At 35.3% G+C, this 22,950-nt stretch overlaps 2 protein-coding genes across 2 annotated transcripts; both read left to right on the top strand.

The window, feature by feature from the left end:
* Positions 1-831: 831 nt before the first annotated feature.
* LOC131667006 (zinc finger protein 567-like) lies at positions 832-6,629 on the top strand. Its single transcript, XM_058940155.1, has 4 exons — positions 832-1,063; positions 3,286-3,501; positions 3,836-4,153; positions 5,995-6,629. The coding sequence occupies exons 1-4, from the start codon at positions 832-834 to the stop codon at positions 6,627-6,629; spliced, it is 1,401 nt and encodes a 466-aa protein (XP_058796138.1).
* A 9,805-nt stretch (positions 6,630-16,434) lies between these two features.
* On the top strand, positions 16,435-19,292 carry LOC131666937 (longitudinals lacking protein, isoforms F/I/K/T-like). The gene has a single exon (XM_058940039.1). The coding sequence runs from the start codon at positions 16,807-16,809 to the stop codon at positions 17,569-17,571; it is 765 nt and encodes a 254-aa protein (XP_058796022.1). The 5' UTR covers positions 16,435-16,806; the 3' UTR covers positions 17,572-19,292.
* The last annotated feature ends 3,658 nt before the right edge of the window (positions 19,293-22,950 follow it).

The raw sequence follows: 22,950 nt of genomic DNA, 5'->3' as shown, positions 1-22,950 counted from the left end.
TTGAATAATAAAAATGTTCTTTTTCTGCATAAAATGTTATAACAGACTAGCAAATTTGTTATGGAAATAATTATATCGAATTGTAAACATATTTTTACACCAATGTGCCAATAAATATTAATACATTTTACTTTTTGTTTAGATGAAGTTATTTATTTGCATCCAAGAACCATTTGACGAAATTTGAAAATATACAACCATATTCTAGCTTGCAAATTGTTCGTCAGCTTATAAAGAAAAGTAAACTATTACTATAGTTATTTTATACATTGTATTCACATGCTATATTTTTTATTTTCAGGTAATATCTTCAGAATAGTGGAAAAGGCCAAGAAATCTGTTGAGAAAAATGGATCTAACACGAAAGTCTATTTGTTAATCACTAACAAAAACTTTTTGGGAAAATCCTAAAAACAGTTATTTTAAGTGATCTGTTACATCATTTTCAATACAAGATAAACGATGACAGAAGAATTAATATTAAGTTTGATCACTCTGCTTTTGTAAAATCTGTGTCGCATATCAATGTCAACCACGACCAAATTATGCATTAATAATTTTTAATATCAATAAATCATCAGTCATTCGTCCACCTTAAAGTAATAAGTCAATTAACAGAAATAAAAGCTTAACGTAACACATTTGAACACTTTAAAAGAACCCATTGAAAAAAGCACTTTTCTAACACTCGCTTCTCTTTTTCCTCATTCTCGAATTTCTTCGTTCATTGGATTAACCAGCTCGACACCTGTTTCAGGCTACACGTACTACCCAGCGATTCAAAACCGTCAGATCCAGTTGCCACCGCCGTTAAAAAGCCACCCTCAGCAAATGGAGCAGCACTCGTGTCCGCAATGTGGCGCCACCTTTCCGAAGAGAACGCTGTTAAAGCGACATGTGTTGCGCTCCTGCAAATTCGTACGTCGTCAATGCGACGTTTACGAGTGCAACTCTTGTCCATATCGAAGCAACTACAAAGCTAACATCGAGCGGCACGTACGAAACTTACACCCGACTGGTACCGAGAGTCTTGAGTTCCAATGCCAATTGTGCGACTTTAGAAGCAAGTACTCTTACTGTGTTAGAAGACACATGAGAACCTTTCATCGCGTGCCGTAGACTTACGTATGCCAATTTGTTTTCTTTTTTAATTTTATTCCTCTTGCGAAACCTTGTGCGCAATCGCAATGATACATTATAGCACTGCGTGGCTTCAATCAGCACTCAAATAACATACAAATCCATCTTAAGTGACGGATAGACGAACCGTAAGTGTTGATTTTCAATTGCCAGTGCTATAAAATGTTATACGATACTTGTGATTCAAGTAGCTCATCGTTGCACGATGTGATTGTCGGCCTCGCTTGTGCTCGCGCGCTAATATCACGGCGTGCGATAATGGGCTACTTAAGTCACACGTATCGTGATATACTACTACTTAACCGCAGCGGGCAAAGTATATTACGATACAGTGCGGGAAAATATAGATTCTTGTCTCGTGTGGCGTTTACCCTCAAGCGAAGCGCGGGTGGAAATCTATTTTCCCGGACATTTATATAGCACGGGATTCTTTCGTGCAAAGTTAGATTTCGAACGCACGTCTTTGGCAGAGCGTGCGGGGCGGTCGCACTTTGCGCGCGGAGTGCCGAAAAGTAGACTCTTGCCTCGCGTGAGGTCTTCACCCGAGCGAGGCGAGGCTCGAGAAGCCACAGTTTTCTTCAAAACAACGCGCGGAAAGCGCCAATCTGATCGTGCGTTTTGACAAAGTCACACTTTCCGCACGGCGCGTTGACAAAAAAAAAAAGTCGTGAAATTGAAATCGAATAATCCGAAGAGAGACGATCGATTAAGGATTTATGATCTTTTTTGTGCTTAACCGAGCTTTTTGATGAACTTATATCAACAATGACGATCGTTAGAGATAGAATTGCATTAATGTTCCTAAATTGAAGAAAATATTTTTTAGCAATAACTCATTTACCATCCTATGCCGCTAGATTATATACAGCTAGTGTAAGGAGCTAACTATAAGCAATCAATGCGACATGTAGAGATCAAGCACTTAACTCGATTATTTTTTAAGACGAACCATACCTCTCTTTTTATCTTCTTTCGATAAATTTTGTAAAAAAAAATGTAAGTGGATGAAGATAATAAAAAAATGCATTTATCCTTTAAGATATTGTTGTTAGTGAAACCTATCTATTGTCGGATGAATTCTCGAATCGAAGCTTCATTTTGATAATCAATTAAAATAGACTTGTACTTGATAACGTTAACAATATTCTTGATGCGAACGAAAATTATTTCCTTTCAACAATTTATTTCATTTATATGTTTATAAGGACGATAATTTTACAGCTATAAATGGCTTGCAAAAGTATAATGTTTACAAATCAGAACACAATACACATTACTTTCTTTACATATCAAATGTATCAAATGTTAACAGAAAATTTAGTACTTGATTGTCCCCTCAAACTCGACCTCTTCGTACTAATAATGATTCTCTCGTTTCAGTGACCTACTATAATTGGATCCCACAAAATAGAACAGCTTCTACAGACACACCGCACGTTTGTTCGAATTGTGGCAAATCTTACACAGTTCACAGATCGCTTTGGCGTCATCAGAAGTTCGAGTGCGTCAACTCGCAGCCGAAACAGAGCTGCAATCTTTGCGACTATCAAAGCCCACACAAATGGTGCATTGATAAACATAAGAAAAAGCGACATAACATCGATACCAATTTTCCGATTGTTAACTAGAAAGAATATGCTTTAGTTTAGAAAATAAAATGACACAGAAGATATTTATTTTCGGGTCTTCCATGAAAACTCGAGGCATTAGGGCTAATTATATACGTTACTAGCTGTTTTTAAACAATTTATTACGCTCGAAATAAAAAATCCTGATAAAAAATGAACATTTCATTTTTACTTATGCCGTTTCACGTTGCATCACTTGAATTCAGTAGTGACCTTTTTATAATAAATTATATTAATGCTCAGGAAAAAAATTTTTTATAAAAACTTTGACATTATATCAGTTTGCAGCATTGAAGGTTCACCTGCACAAAGAATCAGTAAATGATAAAATACTATCTTACGGTTGGAGGTTTGTAGAACAATGATACTGATCCCAATTAAACTTTGACCAATGATACAGAAGTCATAATATAATATTAAGCAACAATGCCTGTAAATAACACATATAGGAGCTACTTAAAAATAAAGAACAGAACAATAACAAAACCAAAAACTGATACTAATTTTTTCTTTTCAGATGACATGATAGAAGCTCTTTTCCATCCTTGCCAAATCAAACTTGAATTGCAAGGAAATCCTGCAGTACCAACACCCGTTCAAAATAGACGTGGCAAGATAACGCCACTCGAGTATCAAAACTTCATGTGTGGTCAGTGTGGCAAAGGCTACAAGTGGATGGAGAATCTCCAGAGACACCAGAGACTTGAATGCGGGAAATCGCCAAAGTTCGTGTGTCAAGTTTGCAGAAAAGCATTTTATCGCAGATACGAGCTTACCAACCATGTAAACAGACTAAAGCACTTCTGCTGATAGTTATAATATTTGTTTGATTATATTTTAAAGTACTTATAGAAAACCCAGTTTTAATTATTAAAATAACAGTTGACATAATATGTATCGCATTATAAATAAACATATATAACATTTATCTCAACCATATCTGTACAACTTTATGAACCTGGCACAATTATCTGAACTAACGCATGCGACAAAAAAAACATATACGCTTCCATCAGACTCCCTCGCAGATGTCCTCTTAAATTAAACCTTATATCCTCTGCTTCTAGACGATACGATGCTGACAAGTTTGTGGATCACCCCAGCTGACGAAGCAGAGGTAGTGCCCGTCAAAAGCGAGATCAAAAGCGTCGACGGTAGCGAGCCTTTGACCAGCATAATCGAAGATATGGAAGAATTTTATTTGCCAACTCCGCCGAGTTTCGAATGCGAACAACTTTGGCCGCTCGCAACTACTCTCGCACTGTCAACTCGTAAGCGCTCCAGGCGTACTAAAGACTCGCCCCAGCAAAAGGATCTCAAGTGTCTCAATTGCAACAAGCAGTTTTCGAGAATCGACAGCCTTAACAGGCACAAAAAACTCTACTGTAGAAGCGATCAGGAGACAAGGCCGAGGAAAGAACCGAAAGGCGAAACTTGAGTGTTCTCGTGAACCTGCGAAACCATCAAGCTTTTTGCAAATCAAGTTTACCAGATTTGGTTTTGACTGAGATCTCCATTTTATGCGTCCAATTATTGTACTCTGTTTTATTGTTTGTCCGTACTTAATATTATTAATTTTTTTTCAGCAATTTTTATACAACGAAGCATTTATTAATGCTGCTGATCTGAATGGTTTTTGTCAGAAAATAAAAGATAAAACAGTATTTGTAAATTATGCGTTCGTTATTTCTGCAAATGTCTGCTTCTGATTTCCGACACTTATGAACGACATCGTTAAGATATTTTTTTTCGTAGTTTCGTAGATTGACTAGCATACGCAACAATCCAACGTTGGTATTTTTTCAGTAATTTCAATTGTCTATAGATGATTTTTAGTTGACGTGTTGATTTGATTGGGTTTGAAAAAAAAATCGAATAAAGCAAATGTTTATGCGCGTATTTAATGACGAACATTTTCAAATACTGCTTAGCGAATCGTCATAGAATTGACTTACTGAATACTCATTTTACTTGTATTCGAAATTTATGAAAAAGCAAGCTCTGGATTTTTTTCAGTTTCGAAAACTCAAAAATGATGTGAAGTAACCGTCAATTATTTGTTGCATATGGAAGAAAAAGAGAAAAGTATCATTCACCAAACACATCAACGATTAATTGTAATAAAAAAAAAAAAAAAAAAAATTAAATAAAATAAAAGAAACAATAACCCATTCTGGGCTAACCATACTTTTGCTTCTCTGTCCCCAGTGCTGTGGCGCACGCGATTGAAGAATTTCCCGTGCCCGAGATGTCCAGCAGGTTTCTCCGAAAAAGGTTCTCTCACGCGCCACCTCCGCTACGAGTGTGGCCAGCAACCGAGATTCGCGTGTCCGTATTGCAGCTACCGCGCCAAATGGACGTCAAGCATCTACAATCATGTGCGCTCGAGGCATGGAGGGCAAAAAGTTTACTGTGTTGATGTCTACTCGAATAATCGGCTGATGGGCGTTCGAAAGAGTCACATGATTGACAATGTCAAGTGATGCTTGATAAATTTTTCTTGATAAGAAAGATTGACCGTGACCATTGTATTCGAAAATCTAGGACTGGTATTGAGAATAAAACAAGTTTCATGTTATTTACCAAACTTTTTGTTCTGTTTTGATATCAGTGAAACCTGAAAATTCATTATGGTATACTAATCGCGTTGCAAGTTGCAATATTTAATGAACGATATTATTTTTAGGTTCCGGAATACTAGAAGGAAAAAAGAAAACAACAACGCACTACAAGTATTTTATACCTGTGTTGAACAAATCAACGCGTAAATCATCATTGCAGACTGTGCAGTCTCATTTCAACTATTTTTCGTAGTTATATTTGAAAAGTCACGTCTCCCGTCGACACGGGGACAACAAATCAACGCCCAACTGCAAAAAGCACATTGTGCTTGCGTTAGTGTTAGAAAGAAGATTGATACTTTGACAATTATTTAGCTAGATATTTGCACCAGTGAATCTTCGTAAAAGTTTATTCATTGATTTTGTACAATTGACAATATTGATTTATGCGAACCAATATGATAATCTAGTCTTGCCAATAAATAAAACATTTAAAAATCCTCTCGAAATCTTATTATCTTCTATACTAAGTAAATAAATACTAACATTATTTTAAGTTTGAAATTTCTATAGTATGAAGTGTGCAAATAACATTAAACTTGACATTTTATTACGATCATACAGGTCGATGATACTAGACTAACATGTGTCTTATATTTTTTCAGCAATCGTAATTGAAGAAGAATTCATATGTTTACCACCTGTAACCCAAAAATCACAAGCCTTCGATTTATCTGCAGCAAGGGACGAACAATTTGACGAAGCCAGTTATATATATCAGAGACATGGGAAGACTTATTTAGAACAGCCAATTCAGAAGTTACACGAAAAGTACGGCGGCGATGTACCGAAGTTTTTCTGCAATTACTGCAATTACTCGTGCACGTCGAAATCGAATATGCTCAATCATATAAGAACACATTGCCTGACTACTGTCCGTATCGAGCATCCAAAGCAATCCGAAAAATCGTACATATGCGAAACGTGCGGCAAAGTCTACGCGTCAAAAGGTGGCTTGTGCAATCATAGAAAGTACGTGTGCGGAAAAGAGCCGAGTTTCTTTTGCATGTATTGCGACAGAATCTTCGCGCACAAAGGAAACTTGAACGAGCACATCAACAATCGGCACAAGCCCAATGACTCGTCATTCAAATATCAGTGCCTGCTTTGCGGCAAATCCTATAAGTACAAGCGAGGTTTAGTGCGACACTCCAAGTATGGATGCAAACAGTTCGAGAGACTTACTCCCGCAACAATCTCGTTTGCTGGACTAAAGACCACTTCGTTACAGAAACAATAGCCCTCGACCTTGAGCGAGCGACGCAGACGCTTGAATAACAAAGTAGGCCTGCGAAGGTTTTCCAGCCTGAAGCTGAGCGAGAGGTGGCCTGCGCGCGCTTGAAAGCACCTAACAGATGTTTCGGAGATTTGGCGAGGGGGACGACGAGCGGTGAAAGTTCCTGGCCGAGGAGTGGGGAAGGCATCGGCGAGAAGCCGGGCCTTCGGCACGGCTTTTGAGTTTTCCACGTCTTCCTGACTCGTCACCGAGATACCGCTTTTTGTCTACGCATATAGACTTTCAGATAGACTCTCGCTTTTACTTTCAAACTCGGACTGTGGCACGTTGAGCAATGAAAATAACACGTGGCACGTTCGAAAAAGCGCAAGCGAATGTCGTTTGGCCGACAGTGCGAATGACTTTTGCTCGAAAATAGCTGGAAAAAATCATTTGTTTTACGTTGAAAAGCTAGAGCGAGACTCCCTTAAAGCTTGTGTTCAGACAAGGCGAACGAGATTTAACGAAATTAATTACAATTTTGCGTTACAAAAATGAGAATGATGATTTTTTTATGCGAAAACAATTATTTTACACGGAACTCAAAACAAGGACGCTACATATCGGTGGCAGATTTAATAAAACGTTACGATAAGCGACTACTTTCAAAAAATAGGCATTTTCAAGGTTAATAACATTTATTAACACAAATTATTACAGAATGGGTATAGTTCCCTTTTTCAATTCATATTTTCATTGTAGCTAAAGTAATTTGGTTTGGTAAGAAATAAATCTTTATTTTTTTTAATTATTGAAAAGTTATACTCAATAAATGAATAAAATATTTTCAAGTTCAAACTAATTGGGAACTACAAGAGACTTATAGACTATTAAAATTTTTCAAGATACTTTCAAATAAGTGGTACCTTAGTTGCAACATTATTTCACTTATCAAGTTATTGTCATGTTCACGCTATAAAAAATCAAGACTTATGTATTTATATTTAGTATGAATTTACTTCCACGTAGGTTTATAACATATTTATATGGAATTTTTTAATCATAGTTTAATAATAGGCCATTCCAACAAGCTAATTATAAATATATAGAAATACTTCTGTGAAATTGTACGTCAACGCTGTAAATCTTTCTTATATTATCTACAAATCTTTTAGTACATTACGATACAAGTGCGGGAAAGTAGATTCTCGTCTCGTGTGGCGTTTACGTCTGAGCGAAACGAGAATCTCTTTCTCGAACATGTATAGCAATGCCTTGTTTCGATACGCAGTGTGGAAAGCTCGTTTTTGCACATACGTTTTTGACCGAGTGTGCCGAAAAGTGGATTATCACCTCGTGTAGAAAGATATAAGAATCTCTTTCCCGAACATGTATTGTATAGTACTTTTCGATACGACTTGTGAAAAGCTCGTTTTCAACACTCCATACCGTAAGCATGTATTTTCCACACATTCGGTTAAAAACATACGTTCAAAGTAGTACATTATTAGCCAAAGAAGTGAAAGTATTGACAAGTCCAAAGCACTGAAGGTGTTAAATACGTGCTAGAGGCTAATATACTATATTTTGCCTACAGCACGTAAAATGCATGTTATGAAACATGACACTCGGTTTTCAAGACGCACTTTATGCACAGTAGATTAAAACCGAGCTTTCCACACGTCGTATCGAAAAATACTATGCCATACATGTTCGGGAAAGAGATTCTTGCTTTGCTCGGGCGTAAACACCACACGACACGAGAATCTACCTTCCCGCACTTGCGTCGTAATGTACTAAAATTTTGAACTCGCGAAAAGTACGTGCTTTCCGCACGAAGTCTCGAAAAAAAAAACTTATTTGATATGATTGTTGAGGAACAGGCTGAACGACATATTTTTATACTTTTTTCAATTTACATAAATGAATGTTTAATGAAAGTTTGAATTTAGGATATAGTTTAGTACAATAAGTATCAAGTGAAACAAATAATTCATGTACATTTGTTTTATGCACTTCATGCACGACACGAGACGTTTCCAAAAAAGATTAGCCACTTAACTGAATTTCCACTTCTAACCTGGTTGCATCCCAATTCAATTGCAATGGATTATCGCTATCAGCGTTGTGATCTCATTACGTGGATCACCAATACAATCTTTGTCGTTGCGCGTGTCTAGACCGTAATCAATTTTCAAAGTTCTTCAGCTCATCTGCGCGAGCACAAGAAAACTCACTTAACCATTAAAAAGACTTAGTGAGGCCATTAGCGAGGTTTAATGATGCTTCGGACTGATATTTATTTGTTCTTAGTTATTTGAATTTCTTGTAAAAATAAGAGATAATAAGTAAGTTACTGTGTTGAGAATTTCAAAATATGAGTTGAAAAATACTTGAAAACGTCGATAAAAACAGTTAATCTCAATTAAAGAACTAAAATTAACAAAGCTCTACCTTTTATTCCGCTGTTCATATACATATTTACAGTTACCGTGGATGTTAAAAGAAATCTAATTTATTTTTAATTAATAAATAAAACAAATTATTAGAGCTATTACGGTTAAATGTACTTTATGAATTGTTCGTCCATCGACGTTCTGTACGGTAAATCTCACTTTCAACCAATAAATTCAGAAAAGTCACATCAACCAATGTCTTGTTTCTCCATCTAACATATTTTCTGATCATCGTGCTTTTCCCAACTGTCGACTACCTGCTGACCTAATAAATTTTGCCTGGTAGAGATCCAAGACATCCTGGCGGGTGAGACGAAACACGATCGACCGACAAATTCTAGCCGTGAAAACAAAAAACGAAGAGGATACTTCTCATGCCCAAGATGCACAAATTCATCCACCTATCAACGTGGACTTCGACAACATTTGAAATACGTTTATTTTTAATATCAGTACCATCAATATAGAACCAAATATCGATACGCGACTTACACGTGGCAGATGCAAAGATGAACCTGCACATACGTTTTTTAGTTTTATACTTTTGATCGCTGTTTCAAAAATCGATCTACTGTTGAGGTTACTGTTGATCATGATGAAATAAATGATCTAATATAGCTTTGTACATTTTTTCTGGCCTCGTTGTTGCAGAACCTGATTGCTTTATCTTGTCTATTTTTTTCTGCAATGTTTTTACAGGTTTCAAAGTATATTACATTTTATACTTGTCATTAGAGTTTTATACTTTAAATTGTTGAAAATTAATATATTTTTTAAGCATAGAACATTTTTTATGAAAAAAAAAAATAAAAAAAAGATTTTATTGATACATTTTCCGTTTTGATACTCAAGAACTTCTTAGACGAAACACACGTCTGTTTCGTTCAAAGAGTAATTTTTAATTTCAAGCATCTTTCAATTTACTTGTTACTACAAAAAAACTGATGTACTTTCAATTTCTCCTTGCAGAATCTCAATAACGCGATTATCGATGTCGAGGAGGTTCAGTGAATCAGAAGTGCGTTTCCATGCCCACAGTGTAAGAAAAACGTGATAGTTGCTTCGAACATCAGAAATATGATTGCATACAGAAGTCAAGATTCAAGTGCTCTTATTATAAATATATCTCGAGGCGAGGTTATAACGTTTACGATCACGTTAAGAGGAGACACCCGGAGGGAGAGTCCGATTGAGTTAATAATTCGTTCACAAATCATTCAAATGATAACGTACATTGATATTTATTTATATTTTTTATCATAATAGTTGTATACAGATGCAATTGTTGATTTCGATTTCGATGCAATGTCTGTGGCAATGTTTGAAGAAGAGCATGTGATTTCACGAAGTATTGTAAATTGTAACGACAACGTTATAAAAGAAATAGATTTCTCTTCAGAAAAAGAACGTTCTGTCTTTAACTCGCACGCCACTTCTACCTCGTAAATTAATCATGTGTTTATGTGTAATATCGCCGCACTCAAATGGTTAACAACTCGTTTAGTAATAAAAAGAATCATAATAACCTTTGCATAAGCTCACACGAAATATCTCTGTACGTCGTCACATTTCTATATCTCACTCGAGCACTTAATTTGCAGGTTTGTACGGTCTTCTAACGCCCGAGCAAGAAGTCAACATTCGGACGTCGCGTATCTGCTTCCAATGTGGCAAGTCGTACGCGCACGCGTTCACGCTCAAACGTCACCTGCAGTACGAGTGTAACAAACCACCGAGATTCTGCTGCGCTTACTGTCCGCGACGCTGCAAGCACAAGGCTGACATCAAGGATCATGTGCTCAGGTGTCATAAAGAGCAGCCACTTAGCTTTTTCATGCTCTGACTTGATTTCTCGAGCAGTGCGAGTTTTTGTAAATATACCATAGCCAATCGATCGACACGGCAAATCATTATTTTTAATTATTTATTTTTTCATTAATGGCATTCCATGGGAATCGTGTCGACGTTATTTTACGTTAGAGTTTTATAAAATGTGTATTCAGTGTTGTTTGGATTAACTTATTGAATATCGTGCTTTAGGTATTCAAATAAATTGTTAACGTACATTTTTAAGATTTATAAAATGTAACCTTCAAATAAATATCTATATTTTCCCAATACAATAATCTAGAAAAAAATCATTGCGAATATGCGTCCTACAATCCTTTCTCTACGCAGCCTCTAGCTATATTGAAAAAAAATTAATCCATGACCTCGCTGAAAAAAAAGAAATAAATGCGTATCTCGTCATCATATGGAACTGTATAAGCTTTCTCTTTTCCATTTAAAATCTAAGATGTCCGTCGAAGTTGCCTATTTACGATTTTGCAAAGTGGAGGCAGCCCAAGCAAGCAACAGGTGGCGGCAGCAGCGGCGGCGTGCTTGTTCCTCTCGCTCCCTTTCCCTCTCCCCCTTTCCATAGGCCGACGCTTCCCTCTCGGTGTTTCCAATCGCTGCCGAAAACAGTATTAGCCCAAGCCGGCCCAAGCCGATGGCCATGGTTGCCGCTTCAAGAAAATTTCACTGCTCGCCATTTAGTCTTGCCTCGATTGCTCAGCGATTCGGCACGCGGATTTTTTATCAGTTGTCATTTTTCTCTTCGAGGGGTGGTTTTTTCCGTTTTTATCCTTCTCGTGAGTTCGTTGAACCACGTCGACGGAGGAGAAAATTGTTTCATCCAGCGAAAGCTCGTCGATTCGTATACGCATTCACATGGAAACATTGAAATTTCCTCGCAGACGGTAACAGTAAAACTATAAGAAGGCAATTGAGAGATAAAGAAGAAAAAAAAAAGCCTACGTGACCACGGCGAAGCGCGGACAGCGTCAACGTGCCGCGGATGAAAAATGGCTGTCAAGCCATGCCGAAGCACACAAGCGCAACTTGCGTGCGCGCGCGCGCGCGCGCACTCTCACGAAACGCACCAACACCACGCCGCGTCGAGATGCTCGGCTTGGCAGCCGAGTCTTCCGTTTATTTTGCCATTTCCACTTTGATTGTCGCGCTCGAATGACTTCCTACCTTGCTTTCCGAGACAAGCGGATAAATCATATTGAAACGCCAGTTTCGGCAAAGCAATCGCATTTATTTACGATTGTTTATGTTACAGCTGGCCATCGGAAGCTACAGTTTGTTAAAGCGTCGCGGCGGCAAATAGAAACGGTAACGACAATGAAAACCTTGCGAACAAGCGGAGAGCCGAATATCTATCTACGTGTGCGAGAAAAAAAAGAAGACAGAAGAGAGGCTAAGCGTTCCCGTTACGAAATTCCACCGCCACCATTTTCCCGCATTGGCCTTGAGCGAAAACTTTCCATTGGCCAAGTAATTACTTAGACGGTATCTAACGAGCTAAATTTCGGCAACGCCGAACGTTATACAGACGTATATAAAACGCGTACATCCGAGGGTAAGTATATATATATTTTACATATATGTACATAAACATTTATATGTGTATGTAGATATATATATGCATGTATGCATACATTTGTGCTTTAACATAATTTATATGCGCGCGGCATCCGCGTAATACATATATATATGTATATATATGTGAGTATATATATATATGTGTACTTGTTTATATGGCAGACGACATTGCCGAAATTCGGCTTCATTGATTCGGCCGAAACAATTGTTAGGCCAATGGAAAGTTATTGCTCAAGGCCAGTGCGGGAAAATGGTGGCGGTGGACATCCGAGCGGTATATATAGATATACATTCGTCGGGTGCCGCGCACACGCGCGCAAAAAAAAACCGTTACAATACATGCACATTAAGATAGTTCACGTATAATAAAAGTCCTCGCCTATATACACGCATACATATACGGGCAGAGACAGCCAGACGGCGGCGGGCCTGGACCGCGCAGCTTCGCATTCGCAAAGAGGAAAAAGGAGAGCAAGCGAGAGCGCAAAACACGGCGGCTCGAGATATAGTAGCGTAGCGTAGTAGTAGTAGTCCGTATAGAGGGGGAAGTTCTGTATAGTAGGCAGACAGAGCACGCCGCTAGCGGCGACACCTAAGCTAAGCTAAGGTCGCCCACTTTTCACCGACCAGAGAAAGAGCGGAGACGCCGCAGAGCAGAGCACGCGCTGCGCGCCGCTCGCCGCTCGCTTGCTCTCTCTCTCTCTCTATCTCGCTCGCTCTCGCTCTACAAGTACGGCGTGGATGCTTTGTTTGCGTGGGTAACGCTTTCGCTTGGCTTTCGTTCTCAGTGCGCGCTCCTCTGGGATTTTCGCAACCTCGCAGCTCCGCGCAAAAAGCCGCTTCTGTATAGTGCCGTCGACTGTCATGCGTGCTGGTTCGTTGTGCGCGCGTGTCCCTGGTTCCTCTGTGTTGATTTCACGGAGCAGTGCTACGAGCTTTTTTCGCGTGTCGTACAATGTTCTGTATTTTTCCTCGTGTGTGAGATCAATGTGTGGTGCGCGCGGAAGCAACGGCGAGGTTAAGACATAACCTCACAAGTCTCGCTCCGAGAAAAAAGAGAAGAATGAAAAAAATGGAGGGGGACCCCGCGCGTGTTGCGGAAAAGTGCGAAATTTCGCCACGGCAGCTTCTGACACCCTTCCAGGAAAATTCCTAATGAGCAAGTGGCGCATGGACACGAATAAAGGAAGCCGAAGAGGTATATGTATACGTTTGCGAAAGAAGTGGAGGATTGAGGCATGAGGATACACGACTACTTGTTGCTTGCGGGAAGAGAGAGAGAGAGAGAGAGCGAATTTTCGGCAGTAATGGCCCACAGGCCAGACAATGCCTATGAAGAAGTCTGACAATGTGAAACGTATGGCATTGTATGGCGACTGTTAAAGCGGATAAACGAGGTTTGCTTTGGAATTTTGCGAGGTATGTTGCATTTACAATTTCATCAAAGCTCATGTTAACAATTATCGACTTATTAAATAATTTTATAAAAGATCGTATAAAAACACGTTTTGACGCAATAGAATTTAATTTGATAGTACAATAAATGTATGGCCAATTGTTTACGTTATCTTGTTCACATGATGTAGTGGAAGCTTTTGTCCCATGTGACTCATGCTATGCTATGCTTGCAATAGGGGAGGCTAGGTTTCTTGTATTCACATGGAAGAGTAGATAAAGAATGGAAACCATTTTATGGCTATAAACTGCGCGGCCCTATCTACTCATTGATTTTCATTTAAGAACACGAGTTTGTTCAAAAAGCATGCTTTTCGAGTACTGATGCTTTATATTTTTGATAAATATTTTCTTTTGGCAAAGGATTGCCAATCGACAAACTTGCAACAGTACTCGATTGTTGTAAAATTCACAAATATTTAATTCTGCATAATATATAAAAACTTTCAATAGAAATTTCAAGTTTATAGTACGTATATTGGGTAATTTGTGAAATTTAAAGTTAAATGAGTGCTGAATGAATATAAGGAACAATTATTCGTCGATTGACTTTTTATTTCAATTGATTTAAAGTTAGCGGCAAGTATTTACTGTAACCTTGGTAAAAATATTTTAAGAAACTGTTGATATTTAATAAAATATAAAGTTTCATTAAATTTTATCAATGCGGATAATTTATTTTTAAAGAATGTAAATTAGAAATTCCAAGTTAACCATATGATTTGGATATTTCATCAAATATATGTAAACGAAGTGACTTACAAACTTGAAAAATTCAGTAAGCGAATACATTTACAGAATATTTACTTCATAATGTCATTTTGTGCTTTGTTCAATGTTTACAATAACTATTTACTTAACGCTACATAAACAGATTATGCAAACAAAATAATAGAGGTGGTCTCTTGTATAATAGAATATACAGAAAACAATTTGAAGGGGATTTTGAATTATGCTTCATTCAAATATTATAAAATTTTTTACAAAATGTTCTCTTAAAATAATTTTTTGATAGTATTCCTCATTACGTAAGTAGAAAAAATATTGTTCATGTCTGTTAATGTTGACTAGTTAATGTTGACTAATGTGAATAAACAGTAACTAAAAAAATTATTTTTAAAAATATTACCTAACATGCAATATAAATGTAATAAACTGAACCCCGTTTATTAGGCGAAAAACACGACATTTCACAAACGCACACACACAGTTTACAGTCGGTACAACAGGTTGCCGTTCTCCGCGTCGCAAGACTCGCAAGCTCTATTTAGTATCAGCAAGAGAATGAAAGTAAATAAACATGAAATCACAAAATTCTACATTAATGTATGGTTATTTATTTATAACATTATATGATTATTGTGACATAAGACATTTTTTACAGTTATTTCTAATATAATAAAAAACATAAGGTTCCAATAAATTCCTTTTTACAGCAATTGTGACTCCATCGAACATTTGTTTATCAACTGTTTGAATAAAATCACAACTGCACCTACAGTTCCCTTATTTTATGTTATGTCGTTAGAAAATGTACAATAATTAAATCAAAATTTTGAAAAGTAACAAACAAAACCCCTTTTTCACTAATCCTTCAATTTCATTTGATATAACATGTTCTAGTTTTAGTTATTGAGTCTCCCTTATACCCTTTTTGAGCTTTTTAGGTACCTCACTTACCACTGCAATGCGATAGATATCCCCCTTTCCCTTCTTTTGAATACCCCTTTTTGCTTTGCCTTTTCCTTGGACCATCAACGCATATTGACGATCCAAGGGGAAATAATGATGATTTAGATTATCGAGGTACATATGTCATCTAAGTCATCATTATTTACATCTATTTAGCTCATGGTGTAAATTATCCCATAGATAATAGGAGAACGCTAATCAACTACCTTCCTGTTATTACTGGACTTATAGCTCAAGATGGGTATAACATGTATAAGATCTTGATAGTAAAAATTTTTATATTATAATTTAAAAAATGTAAAAAAATTGAAAAATAAAGAAAAAAACCACTTTTATTCTAATTCTTCAAATTCAAAAAATATAACATTAATATTGTTATTACATTCTAATAATAAAATAAAAATTTATTTTTTCAGACATTGTGTTTCACGGAACTTGAAGATTTTTATTGATTCATTGATTGAATAAAATTTTAATTGTAAATAAAATTTTCTTATCTTATTAAATATGTTGTAAAAAAATGTATGTATAATCTTTTCCTCGATCCTTCAATTTCATTTGCATTGCAATAATAAAATAATAATAATACTTTTTTGAAATAATGCCCTCTCACACACAATTATTGGTACAAGATTTTTTTTCATGTATAACATTGAAATTTAAAGAACTAGCTTATGTTTCAGATTTGGCTTCTGTAATTCTTTTGATGAAATATCAGAAATATTATTACAATCCCCTGCATACAAAAAATCATGAAGGTGGAGTTATCAACGAAAGCACATTATCATCAATTGATATTGTAAAGAAAAATAAACAGCAACGTATTCTCTGAGAATTGTACTTTCTCATTTATTCATTAATAATCATAATAAAGTACTGATGCTACCCTTTATCATTATATTTCTAAGAAAATTCCTTTAATAACATTTGATTGTTTTCTTCTTTTACAGTTGTATAGTGGTGTCGGTGATCATCGTTTAAGTAATTTAAAGGTTTATTTTTTGCATGTCGTATTTTACAAATATTAGAGACGTAAAAAAGCAGGAAACATAAATTTGCTGCTTTTTCGCGTTTCTAACATTATTATAACGTTTTACTTTTTTCAATTTTTTTTATTTCGTTATATTTTGATAAAACAAGATTTTATCAAAATATATCCTTTCTGCATGTCTTTATTTTTTATTACGTTCTATTTTCTAAAAAGAAAACGATATTTTTTCCCTCGCGAATACCGTCATTTTCTGTTCATGATTTCCCCCCACGTACCCAAGTGTGTGCTCCCCTTACTAACTCTAATCATAAGAACTGATATATTCATTGTGGGATCAAGCTTAAATCCTCACAATCCGAAAAAATATAAACATAACAATGAATGTTATTTAACAAAATTCTGGGTTTTAGTTGCAGGCAGAACCAGCAGGCTCAGCATGATTTCACTTCTGCGCCGTAACCGCAAGAAGACACCAAAAGCTCAGCAACTTGCCGACCAAGAACTGCATAAACCGTCACAGCATACCCGTAATCGTCAACGACCAGCGACACGCAATCACTTGAGCGAGCGCTTCCAAAAGAGTAAATCCAAAGTTGAAATATACCAAGATGATTCTCTTGACAGCCTTGTATTCGCAGCCTCACTGGGTCTCGTGTCGACTAAAGCGGACACCAAAGTAATAATATTGCCAGATGGACGCACCGTACCGTCCAGTCCACAGAAGAAACAAAATCAGAGGTCTGCCAATCAATCCCAAGGTCTTGAATTTCGTTGCCGATTCTGCGGTAAAGGCTATCGTTGGAAGAGTACTATGCGTCGACACGAGACCCTTGAGTGTGGTGATAAACCACCTTCCTTCCAATGCCCACAATGCCCTTATCGCGCCAGACAGAGGGGCAACCTTACGGTTCATATCAAGAGACACCACACGAAAGAGTAAAGGTTTTGCGTATCTTCTTGATATCGATCTTTTCCTTTTAATTGTACATTTGATTTTTTATGTTCCACTTGCGATCTTTTTTTAGAAGTTAATTTTTTCTTTTGTTCCGGAAATCGTGTATTTGTTTGAACCGGTATGGTTTAATCTTAATTAGCGTAAGGCGAATTTTTTTTACGTGGGACAATGCGTTCGGCCTAGATTTTTAAGGTTAAGACTATCTATTTGTTTTCTATTTTCTAGGCGTGATATAACCACTTTTGTTTACTTACATTATTTTTTTGATTACCAACAGCGCATGTTTTTCTGCTTTTTTTTTTGTAACGGACTCATTTTTGTTTGTTTTAAAATAAGTATAGTTGAATGATTATAATGATGATGATGCTTTAATTTACTTTTTTTTTGTCGCGGGAACACTTAACTTGCCAAGATTACACTGATACGACGTAGAAAAAAAAAAGATATTTTTGATAAACAAACTTCTGATTACTGTTTCCATGTTGCAAGCAATTTATACCTATCTTTTTCGTAAAAAATTGAATATTTGAACATGAAAAAGGTGATATTGATTAATATACTCTATCTAATAATTCCTATTGTATTTCACGTAGTTGTAGTCAATGACTATTATTTTTAGAAAATATTTTGAAGAATTATAAAAGAAATATTTTCGAGTATCATATCCTCAAAGCAAGTTAGAGTTCTAAAGGTGGTTATCGAGATAACATTTATTTTTTAATACGTCCAACAACGAATACCTCGTTAACCTGACTAGAACATCTCGTGCGTTTCAATTGCGACAACTCTGAACTTGCTTTCCTTACGAGGGTATATAAGTATTTGTAGTTATTAAGATATTTACGATTATAAGTACGATATTTTAAAGAGTGTATTTTCATAATGATACCATTATTTTCCTTTAAATTGTATTCAATTATCTCTATTGCATTGAGATAGCCGCGAGCCCGAGTTTCGTGATCGATTCTGATGCCTTGTCTAGACATAAGCTTTCTTTCCATTACTCTTGATTAAGAACCAATTTCTCCATAGATTAGATACAGTTTTTACATTTTTTCATACCAACCCTATTTTCTTTAAATTAACGAATAACATAACCCGAGCTTGTAATTTAAAGCGAGTCTCTCTTAAAATATATGAAGCATAATTCCGTGTTCACTCTAGTTGACTATCTGAGTTCCACTTAAATTTCTTTAACACGGATTATATTTCACAGAGAAGTCTAATCGATATGTGGCTAATATGAAATAAACGAGAAAATTATGTCTGATATTATAATTTGTTTTTTAACAAAATTATGTGTATTAAGGTTATTAGATTACGAAAGTTCATGTGAGATGATTGTCCAATTTAGACAAGGCATAATAAATAAGATAGTTTAATTCATATTTTGTCATTCGTGTTTTTTACCATATAAAAATATTTAAACATGTGTGCCTTTCAATCGTTCGTGGTAAAAAAGCCTAAGACTTTAAACATTCACAGTTCTTACATTCCCTTTTTTGCATTTGATAAATATTCTTTTTATGAATCCATGTTTTAATCTGGTAGAAAAAAAAAGTTATAACTATTGAGGCTAAGAAACCTAGAATTAAGAAGCATTTGTACAAACATATTTTTATACCTATTTATCAATTTTTTTACTCTTAAAAATAAAGTTACTTGATTTTTTTTATCATGTTTAGTATTATTTTAGTACTTGTATTTGTCAGATATTTTCGCATTAAATATTAAAAATTCAAAAATGTATGATGTTTGTCATTTTTTATTTATTAACCCCTTGAAATTAAAATATTTCCTTTTTTCAGGTTCATCAAGTTTTGTTTTCTATACTAACATTATTTTATTTTTTTTAGGTAAGTGAAAGCCAGAAGGATGCTGGAAAATAAAAAAGAAACTATGGCAATCATCTCGAATCAGTTGAATTTGATTGGTGACAATCAATAATATATGATAATTTTTTATTTATTTTTTTTTATTTGTACCGATACAATAAAACTATTAATAATTTTGTTTATTTTTTTTTACAAACTCATAACCACATCTCTAATCTCTTATGTAAATTGTACAATGATTAGCACATAAGAATCTTTAGTACACTAATTTTTCCTTTTTTCGCTTGACTATTTACTGAATACTTCTTATCTCAATTTCCAGCAAAAATAATTTCAATTCTAATCTAAACTTAAATTTCAGCTGAACAGTATTTTCTGAAAACGCATTAGGTTGAGGACTGCTTTTGAAAATTTCCATAACCAAACCCAAATATTAACTTCTCAAACTCTAGTATTCACTTACCTATCGAATGAAAAGAAATCGATAGTTAAACGAATACACTAGCTTAATGCAGCTCTCTAACTAAAAAAAAAAAAAGAAAAAACAAAACAAAACACGAAAAAATAAAAGACCAAACTACACCCTGCTTGTAAGAAGTGAAAACTTCATGCTTTAATCCCAAAGCCGCAAGCGACTAATCATAGGCAAAATCCTTGTTTTCTGGCTGTTGCAGTTTGCAACCTAAGTCTAGCAGACCTGCGTCGCTCAGCATCATCTTGGCACTCGTGGTACGTGCCGTCCATAGTCTGGCGTACACCAAGTAGCGCTTCCGACAAGGACAACAATACAGCAAGTCCCGACAACAAGGAGTTCGCGTGCCAGGATTGCGGTCGCGTTTACAAGCTGAAGAGTAGTCTCAGGAATCATCGCAAGTGGGAGTGCGGAAAGGAGCCGCAATTTCAGTGCCCGTACTGCTCTTACAGGGCCAAGCAGAAGATGCACGTCGCCAGGCACATTGAGCGCGTTCACAAGGACAAGATCGAGCTCAAGCAGATGGCTGACTCTTAAAAAAGCAACGAGTTTTGATCTAGTGTGTTATGGAGGGTGGTGTTTTAGGCTTGTAGTTCGAGTTATCCTTTCAATTTTACGCGCGATATTCCATTCAAATTTTATTTTAACTTATTTTTTACGCGATTGTTGAATGGTTCATTGACATTTTTGAACGCGAAAGGACAAATCCCGGTGTACTTGTTACTTTTGAGGATAGAATTTTATGGAGTTTTTTTAATTTGAATATATATTTGGCCCGTGCGCAAGATAATTTTTTGCATGAAAACTACAAGCCGATTGCGAACGATAGCATAAGTATTTACTTGTAGGTCAAAGAAATTGCAAGTATTTACTTAAGGAATAGATAGCTTTCAACTAAGTGATGAATATACTGAAATTATTATATTTTTCAAAGAACAAACAATATGAGGTTTCCATTATAAATAAGCAAAGGGAGTGAAAAAAAAAACTTTATAATCATTAGCTAAAAGCTGTGATTTTGCATTTATACTCAGATGAAGATCAAACATTTAAGAATGTTATATTCGAGGTGGCGTTAGAAATCATCAAATGATTTTATTTTATGTGGAGTAGATTTTTTTAAATTTCATTACATCTGTATTGAAATCATGCGGAATCATGATTTTTTATTGGGATCCGAGATTTTATTACCTTATAAAGGCTTTATAAAATCCTAGGCAGGAAAACAATGATAATTCTAAAAATTGTAAGTTAGTGTAGGATGAATGAATTGAATTGCGCTTTAACCAAGACGAAAATTGTGCTTTAATTACTTTTTTATGCTTAAAATTCCTCTACATGTATATATAACACATCAAGATGTGTGGAAAATTGCCTTCCTAGTTTCGTCTCGAGTGTGCATAATAACTCAGAAAAAAATATATAATACGATCATTTTGTATTGTACAATTGCATTGGTTCAATTGCAGCTCGTTTAATCAAGTCAATTATTTAAAATAATATAAGAAACTTGTCTCTTTAAGACAGCATTAACCTATCAGTTATACTAAACACTTCAAATCTGATGTTTATAATGAAAAGTGACTTTTCAAAAATTATTTTTAAATAATTGCTCAAAGCGGGTTACAATTGAATCATTGCAATCGTACGTTACTAAATTATTGAATCTTATGCGTTTTTTCGCATTATTATATATATTGGAGGTAAAATTTAGGGAGATCAATTTTACATTTCTTAATGTGCTATATATACATGTAGAGGGACCTTAAAAAAATTCTATATTTTGGATCAAATTATTTATGTTTATTGATAGGCTTGGAGCTCGACTTTTCTAAAAAGTTCTTCGGCTTTTTCTCAAAAATTCTTAAAAGTAATGTAACAAATCGGCTATAATTAACTCTTTAACTTAAAGGGTATTGGCATCTTTAAATTCTATGTTATTTTAAGTAAGACTATATAATTCGCTTCGTTCTTAATCTTTGCCCCTTTAAAAGAAAGTAGTATCATTACTATAAATTATTGTAAGAAAATATTAGGAAGTTTAGTTAATTGGGATTTAAGTTTGGCTAGTTTTTCGATTTTATACGAAACTGTAAGCAAAAATCATATTTTTATCTTGTGCAGGAATCAGTTACAAAGAAAATAACACCGACTGTGATAGAATTTATTTGAAACAGTCTTCTGAAGAGACCTAAAGAGATGATGTATTAACTGTCATCAATTTAAAAGAAAAAAAATTTATTGATATTGCTATACAGTTAAAAAAGATTTTTAAATCTTCTCCACCGCAGCGTAGAGTATAAATATATGGTAACAAATTCTAATTTTTAGATCATAAGTGCCTTGTCAAATGATTTTTATTCGGGTAAGGTAGAAAATTAAAGCTATTGACAAAGTTTCCTCAAGAGCTCCAATATTTTCCTTCGTACTTCCAGTGACGTTCAATTTGAAAAGATGATAAAAATTCTACGTAAATCATAAAAAAAAACAAGACAAAACAGAAAAAATACAGAAAACGCTATATTTTGTACAGCGTCCACCGATAGATCCTACAACATTAAGTCGTCAATTTTTTTTTTAATTCCCAATAGATGTACATATACATGTCAATCATGCAAACAAAATAAATGACCATGTCAAAATCTTTATAAAAACTGTAGAATCAGCATGATGCTTTTAATTTAATGATGCATTTATTCATTATACCGATATCATCACCGCATTTTTTACTCCGATAGTATTCCTACCTCTGGTGATACATTACTTTTCTTTCTTTTTGTTTTTTATTGCGCTATTTTTATTTTAATACGCAGATAAGAGTTTCTGTACAGAACTCGCAACGGCCAAGGTTGTGAAAGATTTTTATCTCAAAAAATGATACAAACAGTATAATGATATCGTAATAATAATAAGTTACTAACCAACAATAACACTTTAGTTCCTCGACCTTTTACATTTCATCAACTACCGAACGATCCTTTTATTTATTCCCACCGTATCTCAGCAGATATATTTAATTCTATTTTTTTCTCGTTATGTTCCTGTACCGAACGTATT

This window comes from Phymastichus coffea, unplaced genomic scaffold (genome assembly GCF_024137745.1).
Source record: "Phymastichus coffea isolate CEN01 unplaced genomic scaffold, Cenicafe_Pcof_1.1 PCOF00062, whole genome shotgun sequence".
Taxonomy (NCBI): Eukaryota; Metazoa; Arthropoda; class Insecta; order Hymenoptera; family Eulophidae; genus Phymastichus; species Phymastichus coffea.
Note: the sequence above shows the minus strand (reverse complement) of the source record. Positions and strands in the feature narration are given on the sequence as shown.